The 26,107-nt window shown below is 43.4% G+C and overlaps 1 protein-coding gene across 3 annotated transcripts in view; it reads right to left on the bottom strand.

Annotated features, from left to right (window-relative positions):
• The window catches only part of SLC25A39 (solute carrier family 25 member 39), a 38,325-nt gene extending 12,914 nt beyond the window's left edge, over nt 1-25,411 (bottom strand). The window contains exons 1-9 of one of the 3 annotated variants that reach the window (XM_077460059.1): nt 25,278-25,411; nt 18,701-18,774; nt 18,287-18,432; nt 18,121-18,180; nt 16,050-16,100; nt 10,553-10,662; nt 6,083-6,150; nt 806-930; nt 541-714 (exon numbers count right to left, since the gene is read on the bottom strand). In XM_077460059.1, coding sequence (XP_077316185.1) covers nt 541-714; nt 806-930; nt 6,083-6,150; nt 10,553-10,662; nt 16,050-16,100; nt 18,121-18,180; nt 18,287-18,392 — 694 coding nt within the window. In that variant the 5' untranslated portion in view covers nt 18,393-18,432; nt 18,701-18,774; nt 25,278-25,411. Of the gene's footprint in view, nt 1-540; nt 715-805; nt 931-6,082; nt 6,151-10,552; nt 10,663-16,049; nt 16,101-18,120; nt 18,181-18,286; nt 18,433-18,700; nt 18,775-25,216; nt 25,256-25,277 lie in introns of those variants that run through there. The other 2 variants (XM_077460060.1, XM_077460061.1) reach the window with 2 other exon arrangements.
• Between the last annotated feature and the right edge of the window lie 696 nt (nt 25,412-26,107).

Raw genomic sequence — 26,107 nt, forward strand, 5'->3', positions numbered from 1 at the left:
GCTGGAAGGGGTTAAGCCACAGAGAAGGAGAGAGTAGAGCAGTGATGGCGAACCTTGGCACTCCAGATGTTTTGGAACTACGTTTTCCATGATGCTCAACTACACTGCAGAGTGCAGGAGCATCAAGGGAAATGTAGTTCTAAAAGACCTGGGGTGTCAAGGTTTGCCATCACTGGAGTAGAGTGACAGAATGAGCTCATCAGTGTTCTGCTTCTCCTTTCACTGTACAGTTACAGGCTGAGAAAGAAAGGTGGGACCTATAAATGTAAAACGGTGTCAGGAAATAAGCAGGTCTCTTTACTTGCCATACAGGGCTGTGTTGTGCAGAAGAGTTGTATACATTTCAGGGCTGGATGGACAGAAATATAAATACATTGACAGGTAAAGCACCACCCATATATGTATTTAGCAGTTTTGAATTGTCTGAACTGCAACTAGCACCACATGTATATTACACCACACTGAATATTAGGCACCCAAGCGTGCCCTGTATCCTGAGAATGTTCAGTACAGAATAATTTCTACGAACATTTACCATACCTGAGAATGGCACATCCCGCAGCACTGTGGGGCCCCATCCCTTCCACAGCGACAGCCAGCCACTCTGAGATACAGCAGATCGAAGACAGGCTCCTAACTCGATGTACGACAGCTGGCGGGACTGCATTTTAGTACGGATCAGCTCCAGAGGGCTGATGACTGTCACTGCTCCCACTAACAGGGAAGAACCAGAGAAATTATAAACTGCAAAAATTTCAAAAAAAAATTGCACAAAGTACATCAACGTTTGTGCAGCAACACTTACATCGAGAAAGAGCTCCAGCGATGAGAGGAATGTGACTGCCACTGTACCCCAGTCCATAATACAGAAAGTCCCTCAGCTGATCGTAGCATGTGAAATAGATAATTGTCGCCGGTACAGCCATCACCCTATGGGGGAAGACAGAGAGATGGTCACCATGGTGGGGATTACCTCTTGGATACAGCTAAAGCACAGAAAACAAATTGATAAAACATCCTTTACCAGATGATAGCAGTAAAAAAATAGTAACTTGAACAAACAGAATCATTTATAAAAATTGGTTCAAGCAGGTCTGATGCCCACTCTGGAGCCACACAGAAAACATCCCGAGTATTCTCAGAGCTACACCTTGCACATGCACAGCCTGAAAACCATCCAATCAGAAAGATCCAGCAATAGCATAGTCAGCTGCAGATGGGCCTTTCAATAAAGAGATTTGAGTTTGGGAACGAGATGGCAACATATCCCCCCCCCCCCCCCCATCCTGAAACTGTACAGCGTAGTGGTGCACAGATCACTAAGCTGCAAACTGCCTATGCAGACAAGCAATGTGGACCATGTTCTCCACCACCACTGTGACATAAAAATGATGGCAAGAGTCAGAAGACCCATTCTGCTGATAGCCCAGGAAGTGAGAGGAAGGGCCTGTGCTCAGTCACAAGACCCCCAAGTGGAGTAGGGGACAAAGAGGTAGACGCATTTCACGCAAATGTTAGCGCTTAATCATTTCCTATTGGAAGTTGTCACCACAATCCCTTATGTACTGCTCTAAGGTGTCATCATTAGGTTACAGGTGAACCAACCAATTAAAATTTAGTACCCAGCTGCTGTTACAAAGAAAACCCGGCTAGAATACACAGTACTTACACTTAAATCTGATGTAAAGAGTTCGGTCCAAATCCACTGCCAGAAAAAAAATCTGATACACCAATTGAACTCAGAGCAAATTCGACACATCAGTGAAAATCATTGTATAGTTACAGCAACATACACAAAATAATAGAAAACATGTATATATGTATACACACAAAGGGAGAGAGAAATGGGTGCTAATAGACTGCAGGAAAATAGCGAAGAGAAAAAAAAAAAAAAAAAAAAAAAAGTCTATTAGCACCTATTTCTCTCTCTCGTTTTTTTCCTTTTTTGCCATTGACATTCATTCGAGACTATGCACATACTTTGGGAATATATCAGCATTGGTCCTCGTGATGTTCTAACACTTTGCTTTTAAAATCATTTGTTCTCAACATCAACTTCATTGTGTATCTACACATATACAGTACATGTTTTCTATTATTTTGTGTATGTTGCTGTAACTATACAAATGATTTTGACTGGTGTGTCAAATTTGCTTCGAGTTCAACTGGTGTATCAGATTTTTTTTTCTGGCAGTGAATTTGGACCGAACTCTTTACATCTGAATTAAGCGTAAGTACCGTGTATTCTAGCCGGGTTTTATTTGTGACACCAGCACAGTACTAATTTCAATTGGTTAGTTCACCTGCAACCTAATGATGACACATTAGAGCAGTGTAAAGGCAATTGTGGTGACTAGTTCCAATAGGTAATGACTAAGCGCTAACATTTGCGTGGAACGCGTCTACCTCTTTGTCCCCTGCTCCATCTGTCACCCACTTGTCATATGAAGCTTCAATTAAAAGGATTTTTGGAAGTGCAGCCATCCGGAATTATTTCTTTACACTCCACCGAGGGATTTCCCTACCAACACTGGCTGTGCTGATGAGGGAATCTAGAGATTTTTTTATTTTTTCTGCAACCATGGCTTTGCAAGCTCCATCTATGGCCAGCTTTAGGCACAAGACCCGCTGCCTCCCTGCTGATAGCCCAAGGAATGAGAGATAAGGCAGTGCTAGCTCTCGCTCAGTCACAAGACCTGCTGCCTATCTGCAGATACCCCAAGAGAGAGGGAGGTCGTGTTAGCCTTCACTCTTACTTCATGATTCTTTTTACAAAAACTATGGCATCAGAGATAGAGAGAGAGAGAGATATATATATATTATACACATACACACACACACACACACACAATAATACATGTATCTACTTTATTGTGTATATCTTTGGTCCAAACAGTGCGTACTGTGGCAAGTACAGGCATACCCCACTTTTAAGTACACAATGGGACCAGAGGATGTATGTAAAATGTACTTAAAGTTATGTAAAAAAAAAAAAAAAAAAAAAAAAAAAAAAAAAAAAGATTTTACACAAAATGCACACAATTGCAAAACAAAAAAACAAAGCCCTATATTTCATTAAGACTGTCTATCATAATATGACTTATACCTGTTCTTATAAGCTTGGGAGAGATATATATTTCTATATTTCATGCTTCCTTACAGGTTGAATGGAACTATACAGGATAGGAAATATGGAATACATCCGGAGATGGACTTTGGCTGATAGACAGTCTTAATAAAATATAGGGCTTTGTTTTGCAATTGTGTGCATTTTATGTGTACTTTTGTGTAACTTTTGTTCCTTTCGATCCCTTAATGATTGGTCTCATTACTATTTAACCGACATAAGAATTCGTTTTCCTTCTACTTGAGAAATGTAATGATTAGATGAATGACGATTATGTACCAATGAATTTTAGATTTAGGGCTCCTTCACAGGGACATGTCGGTGTACGGAGCCCGCTCTGCTCAGTGGGTGATCGCTCCATCAATCCCTGCTGTGCAGGCAGATGACAGGTCCGTCTCTGTACACTGTGCAGGGACAGACCTGTCAGAGTGCCGCTCTCTCCTATAGGGGATCGGATGAAGACGGACCGTAGAGTCTGTTGTCACCTGATCCGATGACAGATGGAAAAGTAGGGGTCTCCTCTGACACTTTTTTGGATCGGAGCCGGTCGGATGTCAGGGGACATGTCACCGCTGACATCCGCCGCTCCATAGAGGTCTATGGAGCATCCGTTCAGGTCCGCCCAAAAAAAAAGACAGGCGGACCTGAACGGATCATCCGTGTGAAAGAGGCCTTAAAGTTTGGAGGAGGTTTGAGGTATGATAACAGGTGAAAGTGATTTTTGAATTGGTGTGACACACCTGTGAGGCTACACCCTGCAGTTTTAGTATAAAAGTATGTGGCTGAAAGTAGATCATTGCACGAGGCCTAATGAAGAGCGTGATGAACTCGTAACTGTACAGTAGCATGCAACCATTTTATGCCTTGAGGAGCATTTGATATAAAGAATTTTTGCATTGGAGAACGTGTCCTGTAGTTTTTTTTATCTCTCTCTATATCTATATCTATCTATCTATCTATATACATACATACACATACATACACACACACACACACACACACACACACACACACACACACACACAATATATTATATATGTATAAAATTTGCATCATTGTGTTTAAATTACCAGCAATAAACCTCTAATTACTAACAGATCAATATGAATAAAAACACAACCTCCGCTCTCCACAAAAGTAATTAAAAATAAATAATTGTTTTATTGTTCTGTGACAAATGTCATTTTCATTTTGCAATTAGGACAGCACAGCCCTCTACACTCCCTGGATCATAAACACCATGTAAGCAGAACTTCTGCTCTAGGAGGAAAAGTCAAGGCTGACCCAACCAAAAATAGTATTGTAGCTCTGGGTGGACATCACCCCCTGGCTTCTAATATCCGTTTATAGATTTAGATATATTGGATGACAGCTTGCGTCTCTGCATACTTGCACAAGGCTATGACCATGGCATCATTCTCTTACTGCCAGTCTGTTTCCTGTATGTAATATAGAATCCTTAAGCTCAATAGGAAACCTTTATTATGAAGCGTACCTTCACATGGTTTTGTTAGGACAAAATAAAAAAAATAAAAAATGGAGTGAACTGCGTTAACCTGCTAAAGCAAAACCGTTCCAAAGTATCTGATTGCCTAATAGAAAAATCAATTCATGTTCCCGATCTGTGACTCTGGATAAAAGATTAACAGCCAGCTTATCAGTACTAACCCTTATATAACTCAGATTTTTAGTTTGAGTTGCTGAATGAAAAAAAAAAGTGCACAAAAATCAATGCAAGATGTAACACCCTGTACCCTGCACACCCCTCCATTTCTTATTCTCCTTGCAAAGGTGACATCCCTTCCCCTATTCCCAGTCCCATGAAACGGCTTAGCGATTATCCCAGCATTGTCACATGGGGGGCAGGAAACAATTCTTCCCCTCGTCCCCTTCTTCCCCTCGTTCTGACATCCAAAGTGCAGAAGAAAGCTTGCGAAGGTTAAGTCAGCCATAGATACGAGCGATTTTCTTTCCTGCAACCACTGACTGTGTTGATGGGGAATCCCTCCCAATGTGACCCCTTGGTGAGGGGGCAGTCATCACTGCTAGCGACTACAAGGCCTGATTCACACTTATGCGTTTTTTGGTGCTTTTTGCAGAAACGCACTACAGTCCATTTAACATGGTTTCCTATGGGACACGTTCACATCTATGCTTTTTTTCAGCCACAGTGTTTTTTGGAAAGTGTCAGGGACTTTTGAACCAAAAAAGCACCGTAAAATAGACTTCAATGGAGAAGCTGCAGAAAAGCATGTAGTACGTGTTTTTTTTTTTCTTGCCCAATTTGTTGTTGGGCAGCTTAAGAAACGCAAATACTGGCAAAAACGCACTACATGCTTTTCTGCAGCTTCTCCATTGAAGTCTATGAAACCAAAAAAGCAAAGTTGACCCTTTTCAAAAATCAGCAGCTGAAAAAAAGCATATATGTGAACATGTCCCTAAGGAAACCATGTTAAATGGACTATAGTGCGTTTCTGTAAAAAGCACAAAAAAAAAAAACCATTAGGTGTGAGTGAGGCTTTACAGCCGCTTGCAATAATCGCATGTAAAATCTGAAAGGCTGGTTATATCCAAGTTGATCGATCGAGGAACTTTGGTACAATCAGCCCGCCCACACTTGGTTTGAATCTTGGCTGGTCTCTGCTAAACTGGCTGAGATTCAAACCGTCTATGACCGGCTTAAGGATGTACAGCTGGGTAGGAGGGGGATGAATTAACCTTTCCACTTTACCTTGCATGACCAGAGAAAAGGGTTGCTTCAGGTTCTTCAATAAGCCAATATAAAGCTTGAAAATGTGTCTACATGATATATGTTGTTCAGACCAGCATTTACAAGCAAAGATTTAAGAAAAATGCATGTGTGTACTGAGACTAAAAGTTGCAGTATGTCATTTGTTTTTTCCTGTCAATTCTTGATAAAATATATAACGCCCCACCTTGAAACCCTATACTCACAGTGTTGGGGGAAGGCCACTCCAAAGCGATGTTAACCCCTCATGGCGTGTGATCTTCACAAAGGCATCCTGAGGTGAAAAAAAAAAAAAAAAAAAAAGGAATTGAATAAAATGTAAAAAAAAAAATAAATAAAAAACACACACACCTCAGGCCGCAATAAAAACCTACTATTAAAGTGGTTCCAAAGCATCAAGTTTTTTTTTTTTACTTGAAGGCCCCTTTCACACTGGGGCGATGCGGGCGCTGGCAGTAAAATGGCGCCATTTTTAGTGCTGCTTTACCGTTCATGCCCAGGCCAATTTTCATCGCTGTCGCTATTTAAATGACAATTGCGCGGTCATGCTACACTGTACCCAAAACAGAATTTTTATCATTTTGTTCCCACAGAGATTTCTTTTGGTGGTATTTGATCACCGCTGCGATTTTTAATTTTTTGCTAAACAAATAAAAAAAGACCTAACATTTTGAAAAAAATAAAAATAAAGTTTGTTTTTGTAAAAAATTTTTGTGAATAAGTACATTTTCTCCTTCACTGATGGGAACCGATAAGGCGGCACTGACGGGCACTGGTAGGAGACACTAATGGGCACTGATGGCATTGACAGGCATCACTGATCGCACTGGCAGCCATTAGGGATGGGCACCGATTGGCAGCTGCCTGGGCATGGATTGGCATTTCCCTGGTGGTCCAGTGTGGTGGCAAACCCTCGTGGTCCTGGGTGGGCATCCGAGGGTGGGCTGTGCTGATAAACAATCAGGACAGAGCCCCCCTGTCAGGAGAACAGCCGAGCGGCTGTCCTCTACTTGCATCTGTCAGAAGCTAGTGAGGAAATGCCGATCAACGGCTCTTCCCGTTTACATGGTGATCAGCGTGGTAAAGAGCCTCCGTCAGAGGCTCTTTGTCAGAATGACACACCGCACCACTGATCACCACAATGCACACCCCCATGGTCGCACGTGAGTGGTCGTTCTGGAGGGTCATCATATGGCGTCCACCCAGAACGAGAGCCGCGCCACCTCGCCGCCATTTGACGGCCGGCGGGAGGGAAGTGGTTAAAAAGTGTTACTAAACTCACAACAGTAAAATCAGTGTGTATATGCAGTAAAGCATGCTTGTTATACTCGCTGTGGAAGCTAAGGGGTTAATCCTCTGCATTGTGTAAAAAGGCTATTTGATCGTGTTCTCTGATCCTCCCCTTCTACAGTCCCCAATTAATCTGCTGATAGTTCAGAGCCTTGGAGTCCTTCTGCAGATGCTCAGTTTGGTGTGTATTGCTAGAGAGTTGTTGTTTTTTCCTTGGGGAGGGTGCATGTGATCAGCACAGGGCCAATCAACATTGTCCAGACAGAGGGTTAGGGGTTCTGCAGCAGGACAGTCAGAGGAGAATGAAAACCCCTCCTACAAGCTTTAAACTGGTGCCCGGCAGGACACTGATAGAAGTCACAAGACTGCTATATACTGCTGATGAAAAAAGGTATTTAGCAGTTTATAGTTACTAAAATGATAGCATTTCTTGGTTCTGTGTAGTGTGGGAGACCAGATATAGTGAATGCAGGGTCCTGGGTTTAGTGACACTTTAATGGCTACCCTCTGCTACACAGATTCAACATGCTTCATTGCTGAATCTTCCCAACTCATTTCCGTAGAGTCACAGAGGGTCTAATGAGAAGGAAGGACGGTTGGCCCACTCTCTGTAGACTTATTTTCTTACAGAGAGCAGACTTCTTGTTCCTTGGATTAGGACAAGAGCCGGGGAACAATCAAGGTATCTCAACCCAAGAACAAAAATGTAATAGATTACAGCTTTCCAATCCTTAGATGTAGCAGCTGCTTTAGTTTTCTTTTTTTCAGGCTAAGAACATTTCCAGCAAGTACATAAAAGATCTGCCAATCTTCCCAGAAGTGTCCTTATTGCTTCCTGTGAGTTGAAGTGACAACAAGAACAATATCTTTCTGCCTTTACACGCACATGAACTTTAATGGCATCCCAGTCTACATCCATAGGGTTCAATATTGAGTTGGCCCACTCTTTGCAGCTATAACAGCTTCAACTCTTCTGGGAAGGCTGTCCACAAGGTTTAGGAGTGTGTCTATTGGAATGTTTGACCATTCTTCCAGAAGCGAATTTGTGAGGTCAGGCACTGATGTTGGATGAGAAGGCTTGGCTCGTAGTCTCAGCTCTTAAAGGCCCATATACACGATGGGACTTTGACAACAACGGTCCGACAGACCTGTTTGTACTTTGGACTTTTGTCTGACGGACTTGTGTACACACACACACACACACACACACACACACACACACACACACACACACACACACGATAGGAAAATCAGACAACAGAGCGCTGTCCACGGAAAATTTATAAGCCTGCCATCCAACATTTGTCCGCAGAAAATCTGTCAACAAATGTCTGATGGAGCTTACAAATGGTTGGATTTTAGGCCAATAGTCTCAACACACAACCGTCCGAAAATGCACGACGAGGCTTAAGACTGGGATGCCATTGAAGTTCATGTGGGTGTAAAGGCGGGTGTCCCAATACTTTTGACAATATAGTGTATATTGAACATTATGTATGGCTCTTTGGTGATGTCAGGGGGCACATTTGAGGCCCCCCCTTTAGCTAATAAGTTGACAACTACTGCTTTAAAATGCCTACAAACAGTAAGACATTGACTCTAAGCTTTTAGTTCACCATTACATTTTTCTGCTCACTTTCTGTTTAAGCTTCAGCTGGGCTTTAAAGTGGTTATAAAACCTTTAATTTTGAGTTTTACCTATAGGTAAGTCTAGAATAAGGCTTACCTATAGGTAGTGGAAATATTTTCTAAATGTGCGCTGTTTAGGAGATATTTACCTTGTAGTGCGCCAACGATGTCATCAGCGCATGCGCTGTGAAGAAATGAACTTCCATGCTATTTCTTCGCTCGCAAGTGCCGTGACTGACATCACGCGGCTCCAGCCAGTCACAGTGCTGAAGTCCGCGACCCCAAAAGGAAGAGGGGTGAAGATGGACGTGGCAGGGGAACAAAGAGGAAGTAAACCCCATCAGGGTTTACTTCCCACTTGCCGACCGGTTCATTTACATATATGTCGGCAATTGGAAGATGGATATCACTGTAGCGGCAGCAGCTGCTGCCACAACCGAGGTCTCCATCTTTGGAGCCGCCGGTTCGGATTACGATAATGGTGGTCTCTGCAGCGGATTTGCTGTGAGATCACCATTAAATCGGAGGCGGGAGAGGGGCCGCTCCCCTTCCTGCCGCTCTCCTGCTCCCTCCGCCGCTTATCAGGGCCGTTGGCAGTGGCGATCGGGACCTGCCCGTGGCTGTGTATGGAGACGAGTGAGGCTAAGAGGCCCCCACCCGTCTCCATACCATAGCAGGGCGGAAAACATTCATTCCGCCCATACCTCTTAAAGGGCCATTTTTCTGTTATTTTTTCAAATGACAACATTTTTTATTTTTTTGTATTTAAGTCCAAATATGAGATCTGAGGACTTTTGGACCCCAGATCTCATATTTAAGAGGACCTGTCATGCTTTTTTCTATTACAAGTGATGTTTACATTCCTTGTAATAGGAATAAAAGTGACCCATTTTTTTACACAGTGTAAAAATAAATAAAACAAATAAGAAAAAAAAAAAAGTTTTTTTTAAAGCGACCCGCCCCGACGAGCTTGTGTGCAGAAGAGAGAGCATACCTGAGTAGCGCCCGCATATGAAACCGGTGGTCAAACCACACATGTGAGGTATTGCCACGATCGTTAGAGTGAGAGCAATAATTCTATCTCTGGACCTCCTCTGCAAATCAAAACATGCAACCTGTAGAATTTTTTAAACGTCGCCTATGGAGATTTTTAAAGGGCAAAAATTTGACGCCATTCCACGAGTGGGCGCAATTTTGAAGTGTGACATGTTGGGTAACAATTTACTCGGCGTAACATTATCTTTCACAATATAAAAAAAAAAAAAATAAAAAAAAAAAAAAAAATTGGGCCAACTATCCTGTTGTCTTATTTTTTTATTCAAGTGAATTTTTTCAAAAAAAGGTGCGCTTGTAAGACCGTTGCGCAAATACGGTGCGACAAAAAGTATTGCAACGACCGCCATTTTATTCTCTATGGTGTTATATTAAAAAAAAAAAAAAAAAATGTATAATGTTTGGGGGTTCTAAGTAATTTTCTAGCAAAAAAAAAAAAAAAAATTGTTTTTACCTTCTAAACACCAAGTCTAAAAAGAGGCCTGGTCTTTAAGTGGTTAAATAAAGCTGCCGGCTGGCAAAATACCCTTTGCAGAGGAATAGCTATTTAAATTGCATGAATTCACACAATGGTTTCAGCTTGCCTCAAGCAGTGCAGACTGCAACAAGGCAGAGAACGTGTGCAGACGAGCCGGTATATCTGCACATTCCTGTCTAGGTCCTCATTCACAGGCCTCCCCCCTGTGACCCCCTTTTGCACTTACCAAGGTTCCATTGAAGTATGTGGGTGCGCGGTACCAAGTGCTGCAAGCTGTGGCATGCTGGCACACAAACAGATGGTCCATGAGTCCATTACAATACAGGAAGCAGCGCCCTGTGTGGATTAACAGAGGAAGAGATAAGAGGATGAAATCTACAAACCTTGGTACTTAAACGGTAAATAAGGAGACTAAGGAAGCCAGGAGTGAGCAGGTAAGTGGTCAGAGTGTTAGAAAAATAATACGATTAGTGTACAGATGGAAGCTTCTCGTACAGTTTTAGTTTGGGGGAGGGGCACAGTGTCAAGCAGGCTCCTGAGAACAGCAATTAACAGTGGGCTTTATATAAAAAAAAAAAAAAAAAAAAAAAAGGAAAAAATGAAGGTCCGGTGTTCTGCCTAATAGAGTCCGGCCATCCATATGTGTCCGCTCCGTACTGCGCATGCGCAGTACGGAGCAGACGAAGCTTCGGAAAATCTCCGAAGCTGAACGGCGCCTGCGCCGTGAGTGGAGGAGGTAGCCCCACTATCCAAGCGGACATAGGGTTTAGAATTTTAGAGGGCCCCTCGCGGGCGAGCTTCGCTCGCCACGCTTCGGGCTCGGCCTCGCTGCGCTCGGCTCTTTTTTATTCTAACTCTATCTCCACTTGGATAGTGGGGATAGAACCTGGACTCACGGCGCAGGCGCCGTTCGTCCTCGGCAATTTTCGGAATCTGTGCTCCTGTGTACTGCGCATGCGCAGTACGCAGAGGACAGCATCTGATGGAGGACACTATTTGACAAGACACCGGCCCATAGCACCCCAACTTCAATTGTAAATAAACTAATGCAGGCTGGGAAATTAACTGAAGAATCCAACTGGTTTATATGGGCAACTGGGACATTTTCCACCAAGGATTTATATAACAGACCCATTCTATCAGTGAGTGCACATAACCACGGCATACAGGGAATAATTATTAGGCCGGGTTCACACCGCTGCGATGCGGGAACGCCGCGAATCCGCGGCGTTTTCCTGCATCGCACGACTCCCGCCGGCAGTTCACACTGCCCTATGCGAACGGCTGGGAGTGTCAATGATATGTTAATGACACCCCCAGATCCGATTGCATATCGCAGTGCGATCTGCCGACTCGCACAAGAATCGGATCGCATGGTGTGAACCCCCATGCGATCCGATTCTGTTGCGGACGAAAAAAAGGGTCCCGTGCGAGTTTGCTGCGGGACCGCTGCGAGTTCAGCCATACTATCTGTATGGCTGAACTCGCAGCGCTACGGAGATCGGATGTGATTTGCGGTGCGAATCACATCCGGATCTCCCCCCGCAGCAGTGTGAACCCAGCCTTACTGGGGAAAGACAACAAGAAAACTAATTAGACTACAGAATAAAGCAGGACAGAGACTGCAGATACAGAGTAACCACAGCAACCAGGGCTAAAGCTTTATTGCAGGCACATACAAAAAACACACAAATAATGAAGATCTGCATTTATTACAAGGGGTTGTACATAGTTACATAGTAGGGGTGGTAAAAAAAAAAAAAAAAAGACACAAGTCCAACCTATGTGTGTGATTATATGTCAGTAAACTTAAAGAGGAGCTTCCATTGTTTAAAAAAAAAAAAAAAAAAAAAGTCAGCAGCTACAAATACTGCAGCTGCTGACTTAATAAAGTCAAAAGACTTTAAAATCGGAGCCCCGCTCTTCCCCCCCCCCCCCCCCTCTGTGCCATGATTGGCCACGCAGTCATCTGGAACCTGTCACGTGTCCCAGATGACTGACAGGAGAGAGGGGGCAGAGCTGAGCCCTTCCTGTGCCGAGGGGGAAGTGATGTCACCAGCCCAGGCACTGAAGGAGGCAGACTACGAGGGACTCCCTAGCAACATTCATCTAGGAGGCGAGTTTAAAAAAAAAAAAAAAAATAATAATTCCAAATGGTTTTATTTTTTTAGGAATTTTAAAAGGATTTTTTTTTCTGTGCAACACCACTTTAAAAAGGTTCATTTTTTTTTTCTTAAATAACAAACATGGTATACTTAACTCCTCTATGCAACGTTTTTTGCACAGTGGCCCGATCCTCCTCTTCTGGGGTCCCCCAGCGGAGCTCCTGCCTCCTCTCCGCATCGAGAGCCCCCTCGGAGACCCACATTCCAAAGGGGCACCCATACAGGCATGCTCCCAAGTCCTGCTGCTGCGTCCATTGACACAGACAGCAGGACTCGGGCCCCCCCCCCCCCCCCCCAGCTTTTGTGTCATTGGATTTGACTGCAAGCAGAGGGAGCCAATGGCTGCCGCTGCTATCAATCTATCCAATGAGGACCTGAGACAGCGGCTGGAGTTACTGTGCTCGTTTTTCGTCGCTGGAAACATCGGGTTCAGCTAAGTAACGGGGGGGGGGGGGCGGCTGCTGCACAGAAGGTTTAATAGAATACATTAAGGTGAAAAACCTTGAGGGTTTACATACCATTTAATCAATCATTAACTACTCGCTGACCAGGCTTTTCTGGCACTTTGTTTACAAGTTTCAGTTTAAAATCAATATTTTTTGCTAGAAAATTACTTAGAACCCAAAATATTATAATTTTTTTAGCACAGAGCCTAGGGAATAAAATGGCGATCGTTGCAATTTTTTTTTTATGTCACGCGTTTTTCTAATTAAATTTTTTGGAAAAAAGTGAATTTGAATGAATAAAAAAACAAAAAACAATATATAGCCACATTTTTTTGTAAAATATAAAAAAGATGATGTTACGCTGAGTAAATAGATACCAAACATGTCACGCTTTAAAAATTTGCGCACGCTCGTGGAATGGAGACAAATTAAAAAGTATCTAAAAATCTCCATAGGCAAAACTTTTAATTGCCTTTACAGATTATCCGTTTAGAGTTACAGAGGAGGTCTAGCACTAGAATTATTGCTCTCGCTATAACATTTGCAGCTAAACCTCACATGTGGTGAGGACAGTTTACATATGCATTCTGCCCACGAGCACGGAGGAATGGGGGCACTTTAGTTTTTTTTTTTTTTTTTTTTTTTTTTTTAATAAAAATAAAATATAAAAAATAAAATGTAAACATGCCTTGTAATAGAAATAAGGATAGCAGGCCCTCTTTATGGAAAGATCTGGAGTCAAAAAGACCCCAAATCTCTTCTTTACCCTTTAAAAGTAAAAAAAAAAAAAAAGATGAAAAATAATAAAAATGTCTTTGATCTTTTGCTCTCGAAAAAAAAAATATATATTATTTCCAGCCTGTACTGGAAGTGAGGTCATGACATCGCTTTGGTCCACCAAGGCCAAAGACGCGATCAAAGAAGATCTTCTCTTAGATTAGCTGTGGGAGTAGCTGGCCGCATGTCAGATCATTTCTTGAGCAAACTGGTGGAAACTTTAGGCCCGAGAAACACTGGTGAATGCTGGAAGGGGGGGGGAGCTTAGCGTTTGGCTGAAACCATTTATTATTATCAACCGTGTTGACTCTTTTTGAATAACAATGACAACAGAAACTACCGAAATTACCCTGATCAAAAAAGTTTACATACCCCAGTTCTGAATACAGTGTATTGCCCCCTTTAACAACAATGACAGCTTGAAGTCTTTTGTGGCATTTGTGGATGAGATTCTTTATCTTCTCAGATGGTAAAGCTGCCTGTTGCATGAACTGCACATTTGAGATCTCCCCAGAGTAGCTCAATGATATTGAGGTCAGGAGACTGAGATGGCCTCTCCAGAACCTTCACTTTATTCTGCTGTAGCCAATGACAGGTGGACTTGGCCTTGTGTTTTGGATCATTGTCATGTTGGAATGTCCAAGTACATCCCACGCGCAGCTTCCTGGCTGATGAATACAAATGTTCCTCCAGTATTTTTTGATAACATACTGCATTCATCTTGCCATAAATTTTGACCAAATTTCCTGTGCCTTTATAGCTCACATATCCCCAAAACATCAGCGATCCACCTCCGTGTTTCACAGTAGGAATGGTGTACCTTTCATCATAGGCCTTGTTGACTTCTCTCCAAACGTAGTGTTTATGGTTGTGTCCAAAAAGCTCAAATTTTGGTCTCATCACTCCAAATGACTGTGCCAGAAGGTTTGAGGCTTGTCTCTGTGCTGTTTGGCGTATTGTAAGCAGATACTTTGTGGCATTTGCGTACTAATGTCTTTCTCCTGGGGACTTGAATATGCTGCCCATCTTTCTTCAAGTACCTCCTTATTGTGCATCTTGAAACAGCCACACCACATGTTTTTAGAGAGTCTTGTATTTCACCTGAAGTTATTTGTGGGTTTTTCTTTGCATCCCGAACAATTTTCCTGGCAGTTGTGGCTGAAATTTTAGTTGGTCTACCTGACCGAGGTTTGGTTTCAACAGGGCCCCTCATTTTCCACTTCTTAATTAGAGTTTGAACACTGCTGATTGTCATTCACAATTCCCTGGATATCTTTTTACATCCCTTTCCTGTTTTATACAGTTCAACTACCTTTTCCCGCAGATCTTTCGGCAATTATTTTGCTTTCCCCATGACTCAGAATCCAGAAACGTCAGTGTAGCACCGGATGAAAGATGCAAGGGTCTGTCAGGAGTCCAGAAACGTATTGACCTTTGTACACACTAATTACAAGCAAACACATCACAGGTGAGGATTACCTTTAATCGCCATTCAAACCCCTTTGTGTCAACTTGTGTGCATGTTATCAGGCCAAAATCACCAGGGTATGTAAACTTTTGATCAGGGTAATTTTGGTAGTTTCTGTTGCCATTACGATTTAAAAAGCGTAAACACATTTGATTAATAATAAATGGCTTCAGCCAAACACTAACCATGAGTGAAAGAAAAGTTTTTTGTGTTATCATTCATATTCTCTGAAAAATGGACAAAAAAAAAAAATCACTAATTCTGCCAGGGTATGTAAACTTATGAGCACAACTGTGTAATATATATATATTTTATCTGTGTATTTAACTGCTTGCGTGGAGTTTAGCTTTAACCTTTTGCCACATCAGAGCTGTGGATGTCTATAGCATACTGCTAGTCATCTATGTCAATTAATCTGAAAGATATTACAGGAGCAAATTCCACTTGATCATTGAGGACAATCAGCCCTCAGGATGTTCTGATGATACAGCCACCTAATAAACAGGCCAGTGACAATGCGTATACATCGATAACCACAGACCTCTCTCTATGTACACTGCAGATGTCACAATGCAGTTGGGAATTGAGGACAACATGTGGACACACTGGAACATTTATAAAACAGTAAAGCACAAGTGCAGCAATTGTCCCACAGGAACCAATCAGAATCCTTAGAACATTTTTTCCAGAACTGGTCTGAGAATGAAAGATGAAACCTGATTGGTTGCTATAGGCGGCAGCTACTCAGCCCCATGACAAATACACCATCGTATGAGGCAAGGGGCAACATGTTAACACCACATCGCCCGAGTTTGCAAAGCAAACCTTCTTATTATGCTAGAAGTGAGCGGGTCAACCTGTACTCACATTTGGGCTGGCGCAAGGGGGGTGCCCAGGGAAGAGACTTTACAGACATTACTGCAACACAAGAGGGAAAAAAATTAGGAATAAGAACAAAAAATATGATAGCAATATATGTATAATAACATACAGATACATATATATAGGCATTAATGTCAGAAGCGATGATGTTAAAGCTGGAAGTGTCAGTGCTTTTCATGAAGATGTAGTGGCTAAAGGGTGGTTATCTAATAAAGAAGCGCAAACAGTGTAGATGATATGCAAAGGGCACTAAAACATAGCAACCAGATACCTGAAACCAGCCTGGCTAAACATGATTTCTGATTAGTTGTCACATAAAGTGAACCTGTCACTTACTAAAGTGATACTAAAGTCTTGTTTTATTTTTTTATTTTTTTTAAATAATAAACATGTTATACGTGCCTCCTCTGTACAGTGGATTTTCACAGAGCAGCCCAGATCCTCCTCTTCTTGGGTTCTTCTTTGGCGCTCCTGGCCCCTCCCTCCTGTTGAGTGCCCCCACGGCAAGCAGCTTGCTATGGGGGCACCCAAGCCACAGCGCTGCGTGTCCATACATACACAGAGCCGTGGCCAGGCCACGCCCCCGCTCTCTCCTTATTGGCTCATTGACTTTGATTGACAGCAGTGGGAGCCAAAGGCGCTTCGCTGCTGTCTCAGCCAATGAGGGAGAGTCCCGGACAGCAGAGTCTCTCGTGCAACATCGCTGGATCAAGATGGGGCTCAGGTAAGTATTAGTGGGGCTGCTACACACCGGCGGCTTTTATCTTAATGCATCAAGATGAAAAAAAAATATATATATATTTTTTTTTTTAAAAACTTTTGCCTTTACAACCACTTTAACATGTCCTCTCTAATGCAGACGCTCACTGTCTCCAATGCTCCATTCACAAGGCAAAGCTCTGAAGTTCCAGGCACTTCCAGGTACAGGGGAACAGATGATCCTCTCCCCTTCCTTTAATAAACCTGTGCTCGGCACCTCAGCAGCCAGTCAATAAACCTGAGCACTGCCAGGTGGGGTGAAACAATCTTTAGCTCTGTGTAAGCTCCAATATTGAGCTTACACAGGGCTTTGAACATCGGTGGGTGAACAGGATGGCAGAAGAGGTGGACCATTAAGACAACCGTTTACTCTGCCTTAAATGGAAAAGTGACAGGTTCACTTAAACACCAAACTCTTCATTATATACATTTTAAACCAGGGGTAGAAACTAAAAGTCCCTAACAATTACAGGCACGACTCCTAAAGGCATGATGGGATTTGTAGGTTTGCCACAGCTGGTGGGCCAAGGTTGCCTACCCCTGTTTTAGACTATAAAGCATACAATAAATTGCACATGTGTAAAAAAAAAAAAAAAAAAAATTATATATATATATATATAATATTTTTTTTTTTTTTTATTACACACACAGAATATAGTTAGAATTCATTAACTGCTGAGTTGTCCTCCTGAAAATGCTAGCTGACTGGCTGTCGTGCAATCTCATCCAGTCTAAGCCTCTGACCCAGAATCAATAATCACATCAGGATTTCAGACTTTCCTGCAACTTTACTGGCTGCTGCTTGCGTTAAGAAAATAGTGAAGCTAAAGACAGCCAGCCAGGCAACATTTTCGAAAGAGGGCCACCTCCAGGTCTCCCTTTGTTTTTCAGACAATGGCTACTTAAATGAGGCAGCACACACAGCAGCTGTAATATATAGACTGCAGTTACCCATAGCAACTATCATTTTTTGCTTACAGCAGGCAGCCTGGTTGCTAAGGGTTGCTGCACTATGCACATTACACATCTTCCAGCTTTGGCAGTCTCTTAGCAGCTAAAGAGAAGTCTCCATTAAAGACAATGGAGTGAGATCTGCTATGAATGCATCACCAAGAGATGTTTTCTATTACACAACACTTTACATACAGTTGCATACTGACTGGCTGAGGACGTCTTCTCTGCCCCAAACAGCTTGCTTTTTAACAGACTAACTTTTTGCAATAGATTTCCAATGCAAGCTACAGATGATCAGAGTGTTAGCTAAGAAGTGGAGGAGACCCCGCAAGCAGTAGGTTACCTTTGTGGAATGGCTTCTTCTGTGACTGCAGCCTGATCTTCACAACATCCAGGGGGGTCACTGAGGATGAACAGGGCAACAAAGGAGGTGAGACACAGCTACTTCTCAAATATGCCCCCCCTCCCCCCCCCCCCCCATTACCACTGTCACTGGCCACATCTCATACCGAATAGAGAGGTGAAGAGAGCGCCGGTCCCTGAGGCCAGAATTTGCTGCAGTGGCGTGATGCCACACCGCAAGGTGCCGCTGTCCTCCGATGCCATCCCTGCCATGATGGATTGAAGCTCTGGGGGAGCGGAATCTGTGGGGGTGCTGGAGAACAAGGGGACATTGGGAAAAAAAAAAAAAAGGAAAGAATGGAAGGTAAGAAGTGGAAAACGAGATGCAAAAGAAACAGTAAGACACATTAGACACTTGAGTTACTAAACACACACCCCCCCCCCCCCCTTCTTATCGGTCTCCACCCTGAGCCAGGCGTGACCGATATTACAGAGCGCTGATAAAGCGGCTGAATTGGCAATCCAGTACGCAGGATAAGCACCAGAGCAATGCTGCACCGACATGACAACTCACATCTTACCTGGGGCCTGATGGGAGGCTCACAGTCTCCCCCTGCTGGATGATAAATGACAGTACGCTTCATTCCAGGAGTGACTGCACAGACACAAAGAAAGAGCAATGCATGTTAGCAGTTATGTAAAACCGAGAGCAGATGTTATACAACATATTCACCTGTGCAGACATGCTGCACCAAATACACACATCTGAACACATTATACACAGCCAAAAACCTTACAACGGCTGACAAATAAAATGCAGTCATAATAATCACTAGCAACCTTTGCATACACAGGAGCTATAAAGTCCAATATTTCCTAGATATACAAGTAACCAGCTCACACTTCTGTATATTGTGCACAAAAAGATCCCTCCTGAGCACACAAGTCTTTATATAAACCCCGCTCTGACAGCTGGCACTCCCTCCCGCAGCCTCCTGGGACTCATCACATTTACTATGAGGTTGCGGGACCATTCAAAACATGCTGCATGGGCTTGTGCATGCGTAGTGGGCTGTCGGCTGTATTTTCTTTAGGAAGCCACATCTGATTCCAGTATCCTGGAATGGCAGCACCGGGGACCTGCAGCAGTGAGAAGAACTGACTGCGGGAAGACGGCGCCATTTGAGTCATTTCTGTTATCATTATGATTTAAAAAGGAGACAAATTACTATAGGATAATAGATGGCTTCATGTGATCACTATCCTTAAATAAAAAGGGAGTTTTCTGGCATGATCAGTCATATTTTTATTATCAGTGCCAAAATGTTACAATTTCTGACAGGGTATGCAAACTTGAGCACAACTGTATAAAAAATAAATAAATAATAAAAAAAACAGCGGTGGTCAAATGCCACCAAAAGAAAGCTCTATTTGTATGACTGTGCAACTGCTAGTTAAAGTAGTGGAGTGCTGAATAGCAAAAGATACCCAGGTCATAAAGGGGGGTAAAACCTTCTAGAGGTCAAGTGTTTAAGGTGGGTGGTTGGGAGGTGGTAGTGGCGAGTGTCCACAAGGAAAGCGGCTCTCCGTGGGGGCACTTGGGAAGAGGAGGAGCGGGACTGCTCTGTGCAAAACCCTTGGACAGAACAGGCAAGTAGAACATGTTTGTTATTTAACCGCTTCAATACCGGGTATTTTTCCTGCCCAGGAAAAATTTTCAGCTTTCAGAGCTGTTGCACCTTGAATGACAATTTAGCAGTCATGCAACACTGTAACCAAACTAAAGTTTTTGCATTTTCTTCCCACAAATACAACTTTCTTTTGGTGGTATTTGATCACCACTGGGGCTTTTATTTTTTGCTAAACAAGCATCTGAAGTGCATTGACAGGCATTACTGATGGGGCACCGATTGGCACTTTTATGGGCACAGGCTGGCAGTTGATGGGCACCTCTGACAGGGGCTGCACTGATAATCACTGATTATCAGTGCAGACCCACCCTCTGACAGCTCTCCCTGTCAGCGTGAACCAAGAAAAAATGTTTACCAGCACTTTCTGGTTTATGCAATGATCAGCTGTGATTGGTCACAGCTGATCACATGGTAAGAAGCCTCCGTCAGAGGCTCCATACCACGATCGGAGACGCGGTGTGCTAGACTGACACACTGCACCTCAGATCGCTGAGCTTGGCAATGGCTTGTTATCCTGATCACGTCATATGACGTCCGGTCAGGATAACAGAACCACTTTGTCCCGACGTCATATTGCTATATATGGTGGGTGGCAAGTGGTAGAAAAAAAAAAAAAAAAAAAAAAACACACACACCTTTGGGCCCCTTTCACACTGGGGAGGTCGGTGCATCGGCGGTAAAGTGCCGCTATTTTTAGCGGCGCTTTACCATCAATTTTGCAGCACTATTCGGCTGCTAGCGGGCGCTTTTACCCCCCCGCTGGCAGCCAAGAAAGGGTTAAAACCACCTGCAAAGTGCTGCTGCACTGCAAAGTTGGCGTCGTACCAGTTTGAACAGTGCCAAATCGCCAATTGACCGGTCAAATCGCAATGACAAGTCACTCCAATGTGAATGAGGGCTAAAGAATATTTTTCCTTAAGTGGCCTGAGTAAGCGCCAAAACAAAACCAGTATCTGTAGGACCCCGAGGGCCACACAGCACACAATAAAAGGTTGCATGTGGCCCCAGGGCCTTAGGTAGAGAAGCAAGAGCTTTAAAACACATTACATAACAGCCATTGCCAAGTCAAGTTAAGCAACTACAGACAATGAAAATACAGATAAAACAGCTTTGTACTGTAGACAAAAATAATACAGACTCGGATGTAAAAAAAAAAAAAAAAAAAAAAAAAAAAAAAGGAAGGTCGAGAAGAACATTATGTACCGGATATGAAAACCACCAAAGTATGAACGTCACCAGTATAAAGCCAGCACTGTACACAGGATATTAGGGCTCCTCGCAGGATGTCAGCCAGAAACAACAATCTGCACACATGTGCCTACAGAGCATCGAACCAATCACACCAACAATCTCCATCAGATGTTTTACAGCACCTACCCCTCTCTAAAACCTGGGCTCACCTACCTCTGTACAATCCCCACACACATCCCTTATCCCTGTGCAACCTTTTCCCAACAAACCCTTCGCTTTTTAATCACCTAAAAAATAATTGTCAGATTTCTTTAACTTTTCTATTATTTATTTATTATTTTCCAAAGCATGACGGAATGTACGCGTCCCCCTGGAACCTCCCCAAGTCCCCCGTCATCACAGATCACAACCGTTTCCTCCACATACAACACGTATAGTACAACGGTCATCTCATACATGCCGGACACAGGAAAACACACAATGATCAGGGCAACACATAGAAAACACACAGATGACAACCCGTATCACTATCATTACACCTATACCATCATAGAATACAACTAATATACCTGGATTATATTACTATACAGGAATTAAACGCCAACAGTTTGTACGGGCGCAGGAGTGCGCTGTGCAGAGTGCGGTGCTGAGACGTTCAAATGATGTATCACATGGTTTCCTTATTTTTCCTACTTTTTTGAAACATCAGAACATTACAATTCATTCATCTTTATGCACCACATCATGTTACAATGAGGTGTAGTGCATTGAAATCTGTGCCAAATAAAGTCCAATATATCCTACTTCCAAGTATACCAGTGATGGAGAACCTTGGCACCCCAGAAGTTTTGGAACTACATTTCCCAGGATGCTCACCTACGCTGCAGAGTGCCAGAGCATCATGGGAAATGCAGTTCCAAAACACCTGGGGTGCCAAGGTGCACCATCACTGCACTATACCATTTTCTTATACAATTTCCTTTAGATTTACCTTCAACCACATAGTGCAAGGGTCTGCCTGATTGCATATGAATTGAAAGGATTTAGGTTTGACCTCATACTATATGGTTTTGGTAAATCTAAAGGAAAGTTGAACAAGAAAATTGTATAGTGTATGGCCAGCCTTAGTGTACACTACTGCAGAGCAATGGTGGGAACAGAGCGCCTGGGACTCCAGGAAAATGACCTCACCCAGGCCCAGATCAGCCCAACGCACACAGTGTGCATCAGCCCTAAAGAGGTAAGTGATACCAGGTGATACTACATGGAGATAGATACACACAGAAAACCTACAGGCAGCACTCTTCCTGCTGTCATTCTTGCATGATCTCATTCTATTCTCTCAGTGCCATTATTTTTCTCACTTACATTCTTTTATCTAATTTTCATTCTTCTCCAACTGTCATTCTTTTCTCCAACTGCCATTATTTCCTCTCACTGGCAATCTTTTTTTTTCCACGGTTATTCCTTTCTCAAACTGTGGCTTTTCTGTTCTCTAAGCCCTTGTACACACGGTCTGACATTCTGCCAACCAAATCCGTTGGATTTTGTCCGTTGGATTGTGTCCGAAACTGTTGCATACACACGGTCGGACCAAGTTGTCGGAAAATCCAATCGTTTAGAACGTGATGACGTTATTTTGTTACGATGGGACTACGTTCACGCTAGTAGCCAATAGCTTTGATGTAGGAATTTGATCTGAGCATGCGTGGCACTTTGTCCGATCGGAATTCTCTACACATGATCGGAGTATGTCCGATCGGACCAGTTTGTCAGAAAATATTTCCAACAAGTTGGAAAATTGGGTCCAACGGATATTCTGACGGAAACAGTCCGATGCAGACCACACACAGTCGGATTATCCCACAAAACGGTCCGATAGGACACATTCCGACGGAATCTCCGACCATGTGTACAAGGGCTAACTGTCATTCTTTTCCCTCTCTCTCATTCTTTCCTTTCACTGTTGTTTCTTCTCCAACTGTCATTTGTGTCCCTAACTGTCATCCTTGTGCTCATTCTTTCAGGGTCGGTTCACACTGGGACGACTTGTCAGGCGACTTGACAAGTCGCAACCCATTCTGCACAATGGAACCGTTCTAATCAGAGCGACACAAGTCACTCCGACTTAGAAAAAGGTTCCTGTATGACTTTGGGGGCGACTTGCGCCGACTTGCATTGACTGCTATAGAGAAGTCATTTTGCAAGTCACCGCAGCGGTCATGTGCAGGTCGCCTGAGGCAGTCGCACTGCAAGTCGTGCTGTCTCAGTGTGAACCGACACTCACGGTCATTCTTCTCTCACTGTCACTTTTCTCCAACTGTCATTCTTTTCTCTCTCTCTCTCTTTCACAATTGTTCCTTTTCTCCAACTGTCATTCTATGCTCTCTCTCTGGGCCAGTTCACACCATAGAAAACGCAGTCCAAATGCATTTTTGATACAGTCCAGTGCAATTTCCCACCCCTCTTTTTTCTAAAGGACATGTGTGTTCCAGTACAGTCCAGTGCAATAAAAATGCAGCATGTTCTACTTTTTTTCTGGAACTGGAGGAACGCATTGGAACTGCAAGCACTGGTGTGAACTATGTCATTGGAAACTATATAACCTACTTTCTATGCATTTTTGATGTAGAGAGAAAAACAAAAATGCACCACACGTGGTGTAAACTGTTTAACTGGCCCTCATTGTTTTCTCTCACTGTCATTTTTTTCTCCATCATTCTTTTCTTTCACTGTTGTTCCTTTCTCCAACTGTCATTCTTTCCCTCAGTCATTCTTTTCTCTTTCCCTAATTTTTGTCCCTAGCTGCCATCCGTTTCTTGTCTTCTCTCATTCTTCTCTATTACTGTTGTTCCTTTCTCCAACTGCCATTAATTTCCCTAACTGTCAATCTTGCGCTCGTTCTCTCACTGTCATTCTTCTCGCACTGTCACTTTTCTCCGTTATTCTTTTCTTACCTTCTCTCATTCTTTTCTTTCGCTGTTGCTTCTTTCTCCAACTGTCATTAGTTTCCTTGTCATCCTTTTCTCACTGTCACTCTTTTCTCTCACTGTCATTTTTTTCTCCAATGTCATTCTTTTCTCAAACCTTTTCTCCAGCTGCCTTTCTTTTCTCAATCTTTTCTCACTGTCATCCTTTTCTTGCTCTCGCAACCTCATTCTTTTCTTTCAATGTCTTTCTCTCTCTCTCTCCACCAGTGTTTCGCAACTCTAGTCCTCAAGGTGCCCTCAGGTGAAACGGCTGTGATAATGACTAGAGGCGGTGAAACTGATCAAATCCCCTGTGCAAAATAATGTCTGAAAACATGACCTGTTGGGACTCCTTGAGGACTGGATTATAGAAAGGGCTCCTTCACACGTGTCGGACCTGACCTGAACGGATGCTCCATAGACCTCTATGTGTCACCGCTGACGTCCGTACCTCCATAGAGGTCTATGGAGCATCCGTTCAGGTCCGGCTAAAAAACTGACAGGCGGACCTGAAGGGACAGTCCATGTAAAAGAGGCCAAACACGGGTCTACACAGACCTATATATTTATTTCCCCTCCCCAATCACCTGATCCCAATGATAGCACATCAGAGCTCCCATTCCCAGTACAGATCGCATGGAGGATGCACCGATCGCATGGAGGATGCACCGATCGCACACAAACTGACACAATGTAAACAAACACATAAACCCCTGTCAATAATCTGTACATTGTGGCTCATCTACAATACACAACAACACAATATATAGACACAGACACAGGATATCTGTCTGCTCTCCGTCCTGTACAATACAAATCCCTCATTATATATATATATATATATATATATAGTCAGCAGAGTCCTGGGAATGACCCCCTATGGAGGAGGATGCAGTAAACAAGCTCCCATACAGGAGACACTGATCCACTGATCACACACTTGCCCTATAGAGACATGGCGGTGTGTGTGTGTGTGTGTGTGTGTGTGTGTGTGTGTGTGTGTGTGTGTGTGTGTGTGTGTGTGTGTGTGTGTGTGTGTGTGTGTGTGTGTGTGTGTGTGTGTGTGTGTGTGTGTGTGTGTGTGTGTGTGTGTGTGTGTGTGTGTGTGTGTGTGTGTGTGTGTGTGTGTGTGTGTGTGTGTGTGTGTGTGTGTGTATATACACACACACATACATACACAGTATTATATATGTCTATGGAGTGATGTCCTGTTAGGGTTTACAGTAAACACACTGTGTGCTCTCACCCCTCCACCTATACAGAATTAAGTCACACAGGCAGTCAGTGTCCCTCCGGTCATTCCTCACCCCTGTTCCCAACCCCGCTGGGGTAGCAGGAGCCGAGCCCCCGGACACCGCATCCCGACACTCCGTCACCTTGGCCGGGCCAAACCGGTCTGAGATCATAACAACATGTCCGTCATCTCAATGCCCCGCCTCCACCCGGAGTCAGGCCCGCCCCCTCCGCTCCCGGCGTGCACCGGGGTAGAGGCAACTGAGGAGAACAGGCGCTCACCTCTCACCCAGTTCCTCATGCCAGTTGTGTAACGTGTGGCAAGGTGCTAATGGCGGCCTTGCCCTGGAAGATATTATCAAGAAACGAAGCGGAAATAGACATAAAGCACAACTATAAAATGTCAATAATAAAAGTACCGAAAAATATCTGTAAATGTATATACTGTATCTCACAAAAGTGAGTACACCCCTCACGTTTTTGTAATTTTTTAATTACCGTATTTGCCGGTGTATAATCTGCACTGGCGCATAACACGCATCCCAATTTTAGGAGGGAATTTTAAGGAAAAAACTTTTAGGAGGGAAGTTTAAGAAAAAAACTTACATTTAAATGGCCATCAATGCAGCCTTATCAGTGTTATTTGCAGCCTTGTCTGTTGTTGCAGGCTTGCCGTTTAAAAATGGCGCAGCCGAGATACAGAGCGGATGTCCTGTGTATCTCGGCAGCTTTCGGCTGTTCTCGGCGGCTTCTGGCTATTTTCGGACGCACTCGGCCGTTCTCAGCGCCTTTTGGCTGCACTCAGCGGCTTTCGGCTCTCTGTAAGCCGCCGAGTGTGGCCAAAAATAGCCGAAAGCCGCAGAGAAGCTCACAATCGGCTGGGGATCGGCGTATAACACACACC

The sequence above is a fragment of the Lithobates pipiens genome, unplaced genomic scaffold (assembly GCF_037356315.1).
Source record: "Lithobates pipiens isolate NorthernLeopardFrog02 unplaced genomic scaffold, aLitPip1_a1.2 Scaffold_28, whole genome shotgun sequence".
Classification (NCBI taxonomy): domain Eukaryota; kingdom Metazoa; phylum Chordata; class Amphibia; order Anura; family Ranidae; genus Lithobates; species Lithobates pipiens.